This window comes from Pleurodeles waltl, chromosome 9, assembly GCF_031143425.1.
Source record: "Pleurodeles waltl isolate 20211129_DDA chromosome 9, aPleWal1.hap1.20221129, whole genome shotgun sequence".
In the NCBI taxonomy this organism is placed as follows: domain Eukaryota; kingdom Metazoa; phylum Chordata; class Amphibia; order Caudata; family Salamandridae; genus Pleurodeles; species Pleurodeles waltl.
Window position 1 is genome coordinate 995,257,466 of NC_090448.1, and position 16,564 is coordinate 995,274,029.

The 16,564-nt window shown below is 41.4% G+C and overlaps 1 protein-coding gene across 3 annotated transcripts in view; it reads left to right on the forward strand.

The window, feature by feature from the left end:
* DLGAP5 (DLG associated protein 5) overlaps positions 1-16,564 on the forward strand; it is a 152,952-nt gene that overhangs the window by 27,993 nt on the left and 108,395 nt on the right. For 2 of the 3 annotated variants that reach the window (XM_069208536.1, XM_069208537.1), the window contains exons 2-6: positions 101-335; positions 10,327-10,517; positions 10,775-10,867; positions 12,961-13,066; positions 13,150-13,266. In XM_069208536.1, the coding sequence (XP_069064637.1) occupies positions 104-335; positions 10,327-10,517; positions 10,775-10,867; positions 12,961-13,066; positions 13,150-13,266 (739 nt within the window). In that variant the 5' untranslated portion in view covers positions 101-103. The remainder of the gene's footprint in view (positions 1-100; positions 336-10,326; positions 10,518-10,774; positions 10,868-12,960; positions 13,067-13,149; positions 13,267-16,564) is intronic. The other variant, XM_069208538.1, reaches the window with a different exon arrangement.

A 16,564-nucleotide genomic window follows, 5' to 3' on the forward strand; every position in this document is an offset into this window, starting at 1 on the left:
TTTTTTTTTTTTTTTTTTTTTTTTTTTTTTTTAATTGCATTGAGGGTCATTGAACCTGCATGTTAACTTATATATGCTTGATTTTCTTCTAATTTAACAGAAAATGGATAGTAAATCCGAATTTACTGCCCGCTACAAAAAGGATCTGAGCACTGAAATATTAAGAGCAAAAGTTGCCCGCCGAAAATCTTTGACTCAGAAGGAAAACCGACACAAGGAATTTAGGAAAAGCAGGAGACTTGCGCTTGCAGATATTAATATTTCTCCTGTTAAAGAAATTGATCTCTCAACTTTGGACTCAAATGAAGATTCTGTGTTTAAAAAGGATGTTGACAGTAAGGAAAAATTTCCTTTTTTTTTTGTGTTTTCCCCTCTCTCCAATATTTCTGAATCCGGTCTTGGAAGTTTGACTATGTAGATGCCAGAGATGCTTATTTCCAGAAGCAGCTTTCGCACTGAAATACGTGTTGACCTATAGACATTGCATATTTATTTGTCAATTGTTTTGTTCTTCGCAATTGTGATTAGTTTTTATGAATTTATAATGTTTATTTTAAATTGTTGCTTTTATCATTCACTTTCCTTTAGTTGGGGTGTCTCTAGTCACCAGTAATAGACAAATGACTTTGACTGCTCAACTGTAATAATATATCACAGTTAAATTATGACAGCCGGGCCACATAACATAATTACAGCTGCAGTTAGTGAAGAAGCATTGGCAAGGCCAATAGGTGTTGCCTACATAATCTATTGTGGTTTTTTTTTTTTTTTTTTTAGCCATGTTGTACAGCAGCGTGTGTCATAGCGCTTGTTTAAAATTTACTTTCAACCATGTTGCATAGCAGCTGCCTGCTGTACAACATGGCTCAAAAATCTTTGGCAAAGCCAATAGTTCTCACATTGGCTTTGTCAATGCTTGTTCTCAGATTTCTTCCACATTTGACATTTCCCTATACAGATGTCTCTTATGTTAAAGAGTTTTGCTTCTGTTCACTGATTTGGTTAATTTTTACCCTGTGGTGGACATGGTATTGACTTTGTTCATCATTATGTGTAATTACATTTTCATTTCTTTGTAAAGTGCTCTACTGCCCTTGGCCACATTCACACTATTGAAAACAGCATAAATAAATAACAAAGGACGGACCTTGGTGTTTGAGAAGGGGGAGAATGCTTCTTCACTGGCTCCTGGCTCTGAATATAGCCAGAGCCGGTTCCCCACGCCTTCCTATGTGCTAAAACCAACCACATTCGTTGACCTCTTGGATTTTATTCCCAGAATTGTGGTCCCTCGCGTTTTCCAGTCTGAAATGTTTCCCCACTGTCAATCCTCTTATCTAGCATTATTTTGAGTGTTTGGATATGAGTTTAGCCCAGTATCGCAGGAGTTATTTTAACATTGGGCAAGCTAATTAACACCTGTTCCCAAATAATCAAGAGAAAATACAGGTCATTAGCTATTGGTGAATGTCAGTTGCGCAGTCAGTCCAGCTAAAAGTTACTTGAATTTAATTTTGGTGGAAGTGAGACCGTTCCTTGTCCAACCTTTCTCTAGGGCGCTGCTCCGGTCCAAGCATTTACTTCAGTCATTGCTGCACTTTTACCTGTACTTCTCGCCTCATACTGCTCAGAGCTCGAAAAATCCACTCGACCACTCGCATTGGCGAGTCTGATTTGATCAGGTCGAGCTATTTTTAATACTTAATCGTCCCTTCTGGCGAGTTGACACTGAACAGGTGTTCTGCTCAGTTGAAAAGTGGAGGGACAACAAAAGATGCCTTTAAATCTTGTTCTTATGTCGAAAGTCAGTTTTTCTTACAAATAATTTTCCTTCTGGCTGCAGAGTTCCAGGACTTTGTAAGGTAAACTGTGTGACCTGCTGCTTAGTATGTAAAATAAAATGATATAGGGTGTCTGGTTTTTCCTAACACACAACATTTAAATGACTTTATTTAATGTGCAAACATTTCAAAATATATTTCAGTAGTTGTGAAAGCCATTTTTAGGGTCGAGCCTGCGTTGCATGCGCTCGCGCATACATATCGCAGCTAGACGCTTTAGTGTTTAGAAAAGGGCTCGGAGTCCTATCAGTCACGTCAGTGTTTTTTTTTTTTTTTTTTTTTTTGGTTCGTGGGCTTGCTTATTACAATCTGCTTGCTTTCATTAGTTGAAGTTATGCACACGTCATGCCTTTTCCGGTGGCTAGCCCTCCTCGAGCGCAGCAACCAAGTACAGAAAACATGTGAGGCTCGATGTTTTCCATCGGGCTCGTGGACTTCTTTTTCTCTAATTTACGAGCGCGATCTCGCTTGGCAGAAGTCGAGCGCTTTACATAGTTAATTTCACTTTTTCTGGTTATGTACATAAATGCACTTTTGCCCGATAGGTGAAAAGTCGGGTTAGGAGTTTACAACGCGATCAGCTCTAACATGAGCAAACGCGAGACCCGTTGCATTGCAAATGCTTGTTTTTTTTCTTTGTGATGGAAAAAATATTTTAATAGGATGAAAACAAATAATACTATTTTAAATGTTGATGTGCAGAAGATAAGTTTTCTGAAACCCAATTTTCACAGATTGTTAATATACTATATAGTTTTATCAGTAAAGCTGCAAGGTAGTAGAGAGGTTTTTGGACATTTCCTTGATAGTTACTATGTGTAGATGACATTATGTTACCACATCATGGTTTAGTAATATATTTATCAAAATGTAGGTTTGAAACAAACTGAGAAACACCCCTGCCCTGATGGCAATGTTGTTAGTAAACTAAAAAGTCGTAGGTTATGTGGGCTAGATTCTTGTGATGCATGCAGCAATCTTTAGTCTACTTAATCAAACAAAAGAGGTTTTTTGTACTTCAGATATGCTGAGGTGCAATCATATGTGAGAATTAAGAAAAAGGGACTCTGTAAACTATTTGCCTAGGATCACACAATTTGAGACCCGTTTCAGAGTCCAGCACATTACAGTTAGGTCGAGTAGATTATTTAAGTTACTCGACCTGCAGGTCTAGTTTCATGATTTTTCGAGCCCTGACTGCTTCATGAACACTCCTCTGGCCGGAAACATCATCTGTGTGAGTCCAAACTGAGTAGATGGGCGACAGCTCGGTTGAATACTGCACGTGCACCAGAGACCTGCTTGTAGCCAGACAACAAAACATTCTGTGGTTTATGATTTACGTTGCATTTTAAAATGTATTTTCCAAATCCATGCTATCGGCTGAGGATCCAGCAGCTGGAGAGAGCAAAGACAGGTGTGGCGTAGACTGTGTAGAGAGCATGTGCTTGCAAGTTGCTGCGTTAAAGAGTTGTAAATGTGAGTTCAGTAGAGCAGCCCATTTTAAATGAGGGCTATCTTGAGAAGCAGTGCCAGTGAAATGCCTTTTGGACTGGGGCAGAGTAAATCAGCTGTTAGCTTTTCTGCCTCCTTCCTATATATATATTTTATCCATGGGACTGTATGGGTAGCCTTTTAGTTGGAGGAGGGCAAAAGTTAAACAGGTACCAGGTTTTGTGACAGAAGCCATCCCGATGCACTTTAGCATGTACCGTAACACCTTGTTTACAATCAAATGTACAACCATTGTACAACCTGGCATAACATAAAAAAAAAAAAAGGCAATCGAAAAACAGTGTGTGGTGGAACTGAGGCAGCTTTGGTGGGAATCTTAGAGAGAAAACACCAGAGTGGGCAGGAGAGTGGGAAGGGGAACAGTAATAATACCTCAATTATGTCCCGGGCAGTGGATGGGCACGAAATAACTCCAATATATCTATGCTTGGCCAGTGCTCCTCAACAAGGGATGGAACTGACATTTTATTCTGCACTGGTCAATGAGGAGGCAACAAAGAAGAGTGAGCATGAAGCTTACAAATGGTAAGCAATAGGCAGGCTCCAAGCCCTTTACTGTACAGACTTGACCCTAAAAATGAGTACTGGCATTTTGTTTCTCTGGTCTGTTTTTACCAAAATGAATAGTGATCCGCATGAGTCAGTGCAGTATTATTTTTCAGGAGCCGAAATAACCAAATATATTCGGACAAGCAATTTATGGAATGCTGCCTTGGTGAAATAGCAGCATTTAGGATTAAAGCACACATCTCTCTATGGTTGTGCTCGATTGTGGGGGACCTGTATCTCACTGTGCGCTAGCGACCTCAAGCAGGACATCACATTTGGTGTATCCTCCTACTCCCCAGCCATCAGGTCTGACAAGGTACATGGAAGCATTTTGTAGATCTCAGACAATACAAGCTCTTTAATATCTGTGAATAGAATTTTCACTTCTGTAGGGGAGTACTCCGCAATGGCGTCCTCAGACTGTACGATCGGCAGAAGGACATGCCGGAGCTGGAGTTAATGGAGGAACTGTGTTTGGTACATATTACTCTTGTAAATTCTGAAAAGACTTTGGCATCCCATTGTGTTATCATGTCACCCAATACGGATATGCCAATTGTATTCCAGACAGCGAAGCCCCCCACAGTGGAGCCTCCAATGTCAACTTGCCCACCCATCCCAGGGATTTTATAGCTGTGTTTCAGACCCCTTGAGCCACTCTAGTGGTGGATGGGAGGGCCTCCGTGATGGTGTTGCTGTAGAGTTGGTGTGGAAGATTGCAGTGACCCATCGCCAACTGCTCCGATGCATATGCCGGATCATCAAAGCACTTGAACCATCACTCGTTTATTACGAGGAGGTGCACCGCCCTGTAGTACAGGAGAATGTCTGGGATAGCTAGCCCTCCCTCGAAGACCATCTGGCTACATTTACCCAGAGCTATTTGAGGTGGACCTCCTCTCCACAATAGCATTCTAAGTATTATATCTACCTCCATAAAGAAGGCCTTCTCCACTGGGAAGGGGTGATTTTGAAGTTGATAGAGCAGGCGCGGGAGAGAGACCTGACCTGAAGGGGAGAGTGGACCAGAATTGTACATTTCTCCCAAGGCCCTCCAGTAATGCCAGATGGTTGTGGTCTTAGGATCCTGCTCTGTTATTCATAACGCACTTCTGCCCCACCCCCAAGGATACCCACAGAATGTCTAGTGGGCAAGGAGTGATTGGGTAGATGGAAGTCAGTAGTGTTCAAGTGGAGTTCAGAGTATGATCCAATTATGTGCAGAGTCTGGGATCCCGACAACTCCAGGTCTCTCAACGACATCAGGATGTCGTCAGCATAGAGCGAGGTTCTACTGCTTACTTCAGGGCACCACTGGAAACCTCGGAACAGTGCATCCACTTGTGCCCATGCTGCCTGGGGTTTAATTGCTAGAGTAAACAGCCAGGGACAGGGGACAACCCTGGCTGGTGCCTCTCTCTATCAGGAATCAGTCTGTGGCCACTCCTCCATAATCCCCTTCACCCCCCCCCCCCCCCCCTCCAGTCCCCTCCGTCTTGAGGGTAGTGTAGAGCAGGCACACGTAGCTTATTCATTTTTTAGCCCTAACCACAAGTGGAGCAGCAGGGCAAATAGGTATGCCCAATTTACAGAGTCAAAAGTCTTCCAAAAATTGATTGAGAGCGGAGGCCTCTGGCCCGGGTAGCTTTTGCTCAGTTCAATGGCATTATACACCCATTTCATATTATCTAGTTACGCAGCTGAACATAAACACAGATTGATCATGGTGGACCAACTGGGTTATGATCCTGTAAGATGGGTGGCTATCATCTTAGCCCAGCTTTTTCTTTCTCCAAATTCAACAGGGAGATTGGCCTATAGTCCTCACAGTGTGTGCCCTCTGTGCCTGGTTTTTGTATCACCATGATTTCAATTGCACTTACATCTGCTGGCAGCTCGCCCTGCTTTAGCTCCTCTGTGAAGGCTGCCAGCAACAAGGGGCCCACCTGAGGCCAAACCACATGCCAAAACTCCGCTGGGAAACCATTGAGGCCCGGCGCCCTACCCACTCACAGCTTCGCTAGGGCTGGCAATAGCTCATCGCAGGTGACATCCATTTCCAGCACCTTGTTCTCCGTGGGAGTCAAGAGCGGCATTAGGAAGTCTCTCACAAATTGGGTCAGGCCCCCCCCCCCCCCACCCAAGGACACAAGTGGTCTGGGCTGTAAAGCTCTCAATAGCAGGATGTGTGTGTGTGTTGAATCCCGTAGGAGAGCCTCTTCCATTGATGCCAAGTATTGGCTCTCAAGATCTAGTGTTCGCTGTTTGAGGTCTTTTCTTTTGACCTTCTGCCGAACATGGTCTTTTTGGCCTTTGCAATAATTAATGATGGCTCCCCTAATAGCAGCTTTCTGGCCTCCCACAGCACACCCTGGGTGTTCACCAATCCTCTGTCTGTTAGTACGAAATCATTGAAATTTTTTGCTGACACATGCCTGTGAATTCCTCTTCCTTCTTTTTTGGCTGGTGGGGTGGGGGGTCAACCGGTCCAAGCACCAGCCTGCTGCCAACCAAGGTGATTCTCCCAGGCTAGGTCCACTGCCACCAATGAATGATCTGACCGGGCTGAGCCAACAACCTAGCATCCAGGGCTCTGTGGCCAAGGCGTCCTGGCATTAGACAATAATCCAGCTGGGAGAAAGACCAGTGGACCCCGGAGTACAAGGTATACCCCTACAGTCCCAGGTGATGTGGCCTCCACACGTCAAACTTGGGCAAGATATGGATGGAGGCCCTGAGAAGGGATGGACTGTGTCCGACACCCCCCCCCCCCCCCACCCCCCCCCCCCACCCCCTCTATCTGCAGGAGTGAAGAAGCGATCCAGACCCGGCTCACACACCCGTTAAGTTCACCACCCAATAGCCATGGAGCTGCTGGGACTTTCCATATGAGTCCTCCCAGTTTTGTCAAAGTCGAATGCAAGGGGTGTAAACAGATTAAAGAAATCGGGAGGCCTTGCAAGGTTCCCGTCACTGTCGCATACCGTCCCAAATTCACATCACACCCTGGAGACCACCAAGGGTGTGCATCTCCGGATTAAGATGGCTACGCTATCCAAGACCATCTATGGAATCCCGAATGGTGGACCTAGGCCGTATCCCATCGAGCTACAAAGGGGCATCTTGCCCAGGAGATGAATCTCTTGGAGTAGCAATACATCATTGTGGATCCTTGAGGCCGCCTGAAGTATCACCCTCCCGCTTGATTTTTATCGAACATGTCATTAACATTCCACAAGAGTATTGTAAATTGACCTTGGATTGCATGATGCTGTGTGAGCTATGACCTTAGGTGAGTTAACCATTCTCTAGCTGTTCTGGTGGATCTGTCGTGGCTGCAGTGTCTGCGCCTGTGGCCACCACGGAGGGTAAAAAAACTAAACCCCTGAACCCCACCCCACCCACAACTCTCATCCCATATTTCATGAACTGAAAGTATCTGTTGTGCAACTAGGGACCGTAGTCAACAGGGCTAATGTAAAATGTGCATCACCCCCTCCTTCCTGCATGATTGTACCCCAACTAGAACTGACCCCCAACTAAAGAGTGTGAAGGGTTAGGCTGTAGCTGGGCAGAACCTCTGTGCAGCTGCTGAACACGGTACTGAAGCTCTCACAACCTGTGTCCATATCGTCACCTCATGGATTGTCTGGCAGGGCCTGCAGAGGGTTGCTGCCAGCAGCCTGTATAGTGGAGTTATACGCTGAGTTGGTTGAGTTTTTGCCTTGTGGGTTAGAGCATTCAGGACCCAGGGATCGAGCTCTCTGCTCCCTGCAGTGTGGCCTTTCCTCAGAACTGGACTCTATTCTCCAGAAAGTCCCCCAGTGACTCACCTGCCTCTCCCTCTACCTACCCGGTGGGGAGGACCTGTCTGTGTGCAGCACAGGGTGCTCCTTGATCCAGTCCCAGACTGTCTCTGGGGTAATGGGGGGGAAAAAAAATTGATTCCCTGAAAGATGACCTTTAGATGAGCTGGGAAAAGAAGCATATGGGTGATCTTCATGAACCTCAGTTTCTGCTTCGCTTCTTGGATGGAATGCCGTTGCTGCTCGACCTTCAGGCTATTGTCTGGGGGAGGACTGATAAGTCTGTGAACATGCTTTCCATAACGCTCTGGGGATGGTGTCTATCAGCATAGTTAAGCACCTCTGTGATGAACGGGCAAGGGAGTGCACCCACCGGGGGTTTAGCGATCAAGGCTTTATGTGCTTGTTTCACATTAAAGCAGTTGGATATTTCCTCTGGGGTTACCCAACTCAGCAGCCATTTATGGATAAACGTGGCAGGCCTGGTTCCTTCAGCCCCTCCACTTTTTGTTGTGTATGCTAATAGAGCACTGAATTTACCCAATTGTAGGCTGGCTTTTAGTTTCCGCATCTGCAGTGGGTGATACAGTTGTTCCCATGTTCCATCTAGGACTTTTGTTCAAAGATGTTCTTTACTCCTAGTTCTGTGCTTGCCCTTCATAAGGCTTACCTTCTTATTGAAGTTGTGCTTTTTTGCACCAAGATTTCAGGTGCTCCAGTTAGTAAAGATTAATTTCTGTTCACACACCTGGTGCCAATGGTTTTGAGGGGCCCCATGACTTCTGCATGCATGTGGTTATTTATGCACATTCGAAGAATTGCAGGCCTCAATTGCATTGCCTTTCTCAATAATATTCTTCGATCACCTCAGGTTCCCATTTCCCAAACATTACAATTAGATCATTGGTGGGCATAGGAAACCAACTTTTTAGTGTGGGGCTGCCTGTCCCAGGTTCCTGCCACAGATTCCTAAAACAGCCTATCTGCAACTTTTAGTCGTCTACAGCCTGCTACTTGGGTCCACCTCAAGAGGGCCTGTCCCACTGAAAAATATCCCAGAACTGTGGGAATACTTTTGTCTTTTTTTTTCTGTTCCATAGCAAGAAGTTAGCTGTTATCATGGTACACCATATGATTCTTTGTTCCTCTTCTTCTGCTTCTCAAGGTAAATAGCCACGTCTGGGAACTTGCCTATTTGTCATTTGTAGCCCGATCCTGGTGGCACTTTACTGGCAAACATCCTTAGCTTGTCTAGATGTTTCAGCAAGGTCGTCTTTAACCCTCGGCATGGGTTACCTTATGTGTCTGCATAGCCTGGCGATCTAGTTCATTTGAAAGTAAATTATCTCCCTTGGAATCTTCTTAGGGCATCTATAAAACACTTAACCAGGTACAAGAGAAAGTCACTTGGGCATTTGGCCTTGTTGAAGAATGTTAGCCTGTTATTCCACGCTTTGGTGTTTTTAGCTTAAGTATTTTATCTAGCGAAGTTGTTTTAAAGTGGATTCATTACCTTTATAGCAGCGGTTGTTGGTTAGAGGCTCTTTTAGAAATAACTTTGAAGTAGTCCTGTTTCCTGCAATAAGGAGGACCCACCCAACTAAGGCCATGTGTCTGAATCATTTTATTTTTTCTGGTCACAAACTGCGGATTTGCAGAACCGGGCCGTTTGTGACCAGAGAGAAGAAAAAAAAATAACAATACCCTATTTTGCTATTTGGTAATCTATTCCTGATTAACAAAATGGGTTAGCGATTTGGTATAGGGAATGGGCATGTCGAGGGTGTTCCTTCCTAATAGCGACTCGCAGTGGTATTTATGAATGTTTTGTGACCAAAATGAGAGCTTCCAAATATTCACTGTGGATATGTGTACAATGAGAAACAAGAGGAAAACCTAGTACACTTTCATAGGGAACAATGGTTTCAAATTTAAATTCCCTGTTCCTAGTCCTCTAACATAAGCTGCTGACATTTTGGTTCTTTTGCAATCCTGTAAACCATGAGCGGGGATAAACGGCAAGTTAGCTTCTGTAAGGCACTTACTAAATGTAGCACCTTACATAGCGTATCCTGAATGAGTAAGAGGTGAAGGAAAGTGCACATAAAAGGCTGTCACTGGCAACTAGAACACAGTCTGTGTTCAGTGACACAGTTTAATATTAATTTCTGCTTGACCGTTAGAAGTTATTTATGTTCAGTAAAAACATTTTCTGCAGATATGTAGGACATCAATCAAAAGACCGTTTCAATTCTGACGCTCTTGATTTGTATCTAGTTCTGTTCGTTTATTGGGGAAACTTCATGTTCAGGTTAACCAGTTTCTATTTTTCCCTTTCAAATAATTCAGACAGAACAGTTTAGTTTAAGAGCTCAACTTGTATGCAAAATTGTATGCCTTTTAAATGGTATCAAGAAAGTACAGAGTAATCTGTCACATCACTACGAGCAATGTATCTGAACCATGTTGCAAATTTGTGTGATGTCTATTGTCCTCTGCCTTTAATGGCATAGGTCAACTAAGAATTTAGTGTTTAGGCTTGTGAACGGCCAGGTCTCAATAAAAGTGCAGTGTATTATAAACCTTGTTTCTTCCTTCCCACCATTTAAATGTAGAAGTCCAGAAACTGGCAAAGCAAAGAATAGACCTACTGCAGCGCTTCAAGGAAGAAAAACAACTTCGAAAACTCAAGGAGCAACGTGATCAAGCAAAGCGAGGAATTTTTAAATGTGGAATCTACAAGCATGATGCACCATTGCCTTCATTTCCACAGACACAGCCTGCAAGTCAGGTGAAACCAGAAAAGGTATGAGTTGAACGGTTCTTTTTAAAACATTTGTATTTAATTTGTTTTTAATTCCATGCTTGCGAATAGCTCTTGATGAACTTGGGATGGCTATCTCATGAATGTTGGTGGTGTGGATGAAGTTGCAGGGGAATGATTTTCTATGACTGTGTATGATTCTCTGATCTTTTAATAATTCACTGATTGTGTCTCCAACCTTAAACTGCAGTGAGTTTGGCACTAATGTTGTATTTTGTCTTTCCACACTGGGGATATAGGCTGCTCCCTTTTCTGAATCGAAAGTTACAAGATCCAAGGCAAGACCCATTTTGAATCAGAATCTGAAGACACAAAGATGTCATCAGTCGATGGTTAGTCAATATGAGTTTTAAAAAAAAAAAAATGTTTTTTTTAGTTCTTATGACTGTTTTGTAAAGCTTATTGATGGATGCCTCAGTTGTACTGAGGTGTTTAATACTAGTTGGTTGATGTTCTTGTGTCCTTGCATATAAATATGTACATTAAAAATTTGCAAGTGCCTTTTATATAGTGACTGTTTTTGCAGTCGAAACTGACAGACCAGGTACTGCAGAAGCAGTGCTTGTTTTCTTAATTGCAGAACAAGTGCACCACGTGAATCGGTGAGAAAGTCATGACAAAATAAACAGGGTAATGGTCTAAAGTGAAAATGCATTTAAGCACCCTTGCCTTTTCACTTATATTTATCTGACATTCCTGAAAATCGCCCCCAATTGCTTTGACTATTAATCTACACATACAATTTTGGCATTGACCATTTGTTTCCAAAGGGGCCTCCCTGCCATTTAGGTGTACTCTCAAGAAAATGGAATACCATAGCATTTTGAGAAAACAAATGCTAAATTTTTCTTTCTGAACTTGGAGATGTTTCTGAATATTTGTTATGAATAAAACACTTGGAGACCCTTGCACTAAAAGATACCTCAACCTGATTGTTGAAGATACGTTTACAATATGGTACACTTCCAATTGGGCCTGTCTGTGTAAACATATTACTGGAACTAAGAATAAAGTATTGAGGAGATTATTGCATGAGCCTTGCAAGTCATTATGTGAAAATTGCTTATTTAAAAAAAAAAAATAATAATAATTTGCATACCGAAGCCGCTTTTTTTTTTTATTTTTATTTTTTTATTTCTATATTATTATTATTATATTTTTTCGTTTTCTTTTTTTTCTGCTGTACAGTAACCGGTTGGGTAAGTAACTCTGCTGCAGACTCAATTATAGGGTAGAGATTGCCTGGAAATACTTCTGTTGTAAGGTACGATTCTGAAATGAAATTCATGGTGTAGTGCAGTTTAGACATCTTTCTGCAATTCATTGCCTATGGGTCCCCTATTACCTTCTGAACATTTCTTTTTGTGAACCTGTAGTTCATGGTTTTAAGGATGACCGATGCAGATTCCACCAGTTAGACTTCTAGTTCCACAACAAACATTGAATTTTACCTGGCTCGCTAGCCCACCCAATGAGTTGATGCTTTATTTGCGCAATAAACTACTTGTCTTGGAAGATAATTATTGGTTGGACTATCGCATCGATGTGATAAATAATTGAGACACACTCCATTTGCTTTGAAGCCTTCAATGTTATACAAGAGTAAGTTGGTGCTGTAGTCAGATTTAAGGTATTTCAATCCTTCACAGTCACCCTAACCTGGCGAATGAATGCTTCTATTCCAAGATTGGCTTTAAAATAGCAGCATATTGTTGGAAGTAAAAACTGTGTGTGTTGTTTGTAGCATTCTGTATTAGAGTTGCAGGCAAAACATGGTCAGTAGCAATTTTATTAATTGTTATTGTCCATTTCATCTTGCTTCCTGCTTGCCAACAAGTATTTTAATATAAATATATATATATATATATATGTTTCATTAGAAGAGATGTAACTAAACAACATGGTTCTGTGGGTAAACTTACCCACCTCACTGCTTGATCTCTGGTGATCGCCATAGTGCATATAGCAGGATGGATTAATCAGTTTTGGTAGTGTTTTTACATCTCACCTGCCTATATCATAAAGTGCTTTACATGTATGGTTATTTGAAAAGGGTGGAACTCTTTTGGGAGGAACAGATCGCTAAGCAAGCCATCTTCGGGTAGGCAACGGTCCAGGATTCTTTACAGTATGGTGATGAATTGTTCTTGGGCTGAGTAGCCTGGCAGAGGAGATATTCTTTAGTAATGATTATGCTTTTGACAAAAGCTCGTTAATCTACCTAAATTCCTCCAAAATATTTGTTTCATGTTATCAAAACAGATTTTTATATACAGATGTCTGTTCTATGTTTATGGTCTAGATTTACTTGCCATCTCCCTTTGAGATAAATATAATTGGACGGTATTGCCACATCTTGTACTGCTATTTTGAACTTCTGTTTTCTTCCCCTAGAAGTCAATGTCTACCAATTTTATTTTTGCAGGTTAACCAGTCCTTTTCTGGTTACAAGGCAAATCCTGACCACCTGGTTCAACCAGTGCGTAAAGAAACTGCATCCTCAAGAAAACGAACTGAAAAAGAGAACCTTGGTACTTCACCACATGCCTAATCTATATACTGAAAATGGGAAAACGTTTAATCATTTTTCATGAAACTTACTTTTATGTTTCAGTGATTCCTACAGCGGTGCATACACGAACTACAAGAGTGCCTGTAGCAGCTGCAACACGACCTACGCTGAACAGGACCATAGTTACAACAGTCAAACCAGTGCAAAAATTGAATACAGGTGAATCTTTAGCAAGTATCAATGTTCAGTTTTCACTGTTGTGTAAACTTGCTTATTCTTATTAACTATTGCCCCTGTTAAACACTGTCGTTATTTTGATATAGACTACTCTTGATTGGAAGACCACACCATTCTGTATTTTTACTGGAAAGGGGTAAATCATATGGTATGCAATAAAAGAGAGAGGGCCCCTCACAGCAAGGGGACGTAGCAACCTATGAAAAGTAAAATCATATCTCCCATTGGGCAATCACTGTATCTCCAACATCTGCTCTACAATCTTATGGGAGCCACAATTCAGATTAATCTCACTCCACCACCCTATTACAACAGGACCAGTACTACAACAATATAGAGAACCACAAAACCTTTGATGGCGTGTATACAAATGCCTTCTTTAATCTCAAAAATTTGCTAAATATATATAGACACACACACATCCCCAATTATGTAGTGATCATATTACCATCATACATATCCAAAACAATATTCCAAACTAAAAAACCCAAATTGGCACAGAAAAAAAATAAACAAAAATATACAAATAAAAAGGGAGAATTACATAAGACAGCAAATAATGGTCTATTTTGATTGTACCACTCCGTTTGATCATTATACATCATACATGATGTTTACAAAAGTCACCATTTATTGTATCACAATATTAAATGGATTCATTACATCAAATACATTGACACGTTTCAGTGGACTTCAAAATTGTAAAGATAAATTCAGTGGGTATGGTTTTGAAGTTCCTTAAAGGGATCTCTAAGTTAGTATTGGTGTCCCAAATAGGCTTCTTTTTTAAAAATACAGTTCAAGTCTATCGGAGTGCAGATCATAGTCGAAATTGGTACTTGTTACTAGATCAAATGAATCACTGATCCAAGATGCAAACCACATAAGGGAAATAAATCCTCCTTAGTGCATCGTTTGCCGCCGCTCAGATAATGTAAAAACAAAAACATGTATATTACCTAGTGGCGGTTGCCACTAGGTAGTTATAGTTAGGACTTTTTTTTGCATGGACTGAGTTTTTCTTTTGTTTTGCCAATAGCTTTGGCCCCGCTTGACTAATCTTAAAAAAAAATTCAAAACTTCTACTTTGGTCAGTTCAGCTGCTGTCTTGAAAATTTTGGTGTGATCCGTCAATGGGGGGCTCCAAAACACTTTCTCCATTTTAAATCAAGTGGGATTTTTTAACATGAGTACAGCCTGGAAAAAAAAAAAAAATATATATATATCTCATAAATCTCCTTTAAATTATATGCCGGGTGGACGCCAATATGCATGACAAGATCTTGGATGAGTCACTTGTTTAATCAAGTAACGGGTGCCAGTTTGGACTATGAAGAACCTGGCCTGGCAGTTCGGGCTGACTGTTCCCTTGGGTAACAGGATCAAGACTGATTTGCATATGGCTGGGTCCAAACTTGTGTGGCATGGTGAGCAAAAGTACGATGGATTAAACCCAGATCTGGGAGGGAGTGTTTGAAAGTTTCAGCACTCTGTCCATCTTTTTTGTTGCTAAAGTGGCCAGGGTATGCCCCGACACGTGTCCCTTACTTACTGTGCCACTGGATTCAAGCTAGCCTGACTGATGAGGGGTGATACCCTGAAACCAGTCTCAGGATGCTTGTTTACGGTCCAGGGAGGACCTGCCTGGCAGTTTGTACTGGACTGATCCCATGGGAGCAGGGTCAAGACTGATTTGCATATGTCTGGGTCCAAACTGAGGTGGCATGGTGAGCAAAATGATAATTTAACCCAGATCTTTGATGGGGGGTGAGTGTTTGAAAAGTTTCAGCCCTCCGTGCATCATCCTTTTGTGTTGCAACAATTTACGAAGTCCACGGAAACACGCTGGCGTGTTAGTTGTACTGAATCTTTTTAATATTGTGATAAAACAAATGGTGACTTATGTAAACATGTTCCATGTATAGTGATCAAACAGATTGATACTATTTGAAATAGGCAATTGTTTGCTGTCTTATGTGTTTCTCCCTTTTTATTTGTTAATTTAATATTTCTTTGGGTTTTTTTCTGCACTGATTTGTGGGTTTAGTCTGGGATATCTTTTTTTTTTATATGTGTGATGGTGATATGATCACTGCATAATTGGTGATGTTCTTCTATATAGTGAACATTTTTGTGATAATGTTTTTGCATACATGTCATCAAAAGTTTTGTGATTCTCTATATTGCTGTGGTACTGGACTTTTGTAATAGAATGGTGGAGTGAGATTGATCTGAATGTTGGCTCGCATAAGAGGGTAGAGCAGATGTGGGAGATAGTGATTACTCAAGGGGAGATTTGATTTTACTGTAAATGTGACTTCCGGAGATTTCAGGACCAGATTCCACTCAGTGATTTGTGCAAGCTTGCTTTCAACCAACCAAACAGGGATACAAGGTAAAGTAGGAGGGAGGCGTTTTTCTAGAAAGAGGCTTGGGTTATGTACAGTTGGCCTGATTCATTTCCGCAACGCTACATTAAGGTATTGACATAGACCAGTTCTCATGAAGCTTTTTTTTTTTTGTTTACTAAATAGTCAGCAACTGTGCAATGTATTTAATATTAAAGTTGAAATACATCCTGATTTAGTTACAAGCATCGTGACAAATACCATTTTGCTTTTTGAGGCAGACTTTGAACTGCCTTAGATGAAAGTACTGGAAACAAGATCATCACTGATCAGTAAGTAGGTAACTAAATTAGTGTGCGTCTCGCAGTGCATAAATAATGCAATTGACATGTTTTTACATCAACGTTGTATGTTCTAGCAGAGGCTCTAAAACAGTCTCACCAGGAAGGACTAAAAGCATGTCTGCATCAAAAGCAACTATTGAAGCTAGTTGTTTTCCTGCGTAACCATTTTAAGCTCCATGTTTTGAAACTGGCAGAGGAGATCCACACTTGCTTAAGTAGAGTAAAGATGACTTAGTGGATTTTCATTCTCCTTTACCTAGTAAGAATAATCCTAAAGTACCCACATGGGCGTTTATAAAATTAATTTGAAGTTTTTTAAATCTTCTTTGTAAATTGGCGCTCAATTTCCCAGAAAAGTTTCCACAAGATGTTTACATGTAGCTGAGCTGTCTTACTCAAATTGTCACCTTCACTTTCTTTACTATGAAAGGTGTTCTTCAGATTTGACCACAGGCGTGAGTTGATCTTAATAGTATTGTACCTCATTTATTTCGGATTACCAAGGCACACCGAACAATGTGAGTGTAGGTCACAATTTTATAACTAATATTTGACTTTTCAAAACTGTAATAGTATTTATGTTTCCCT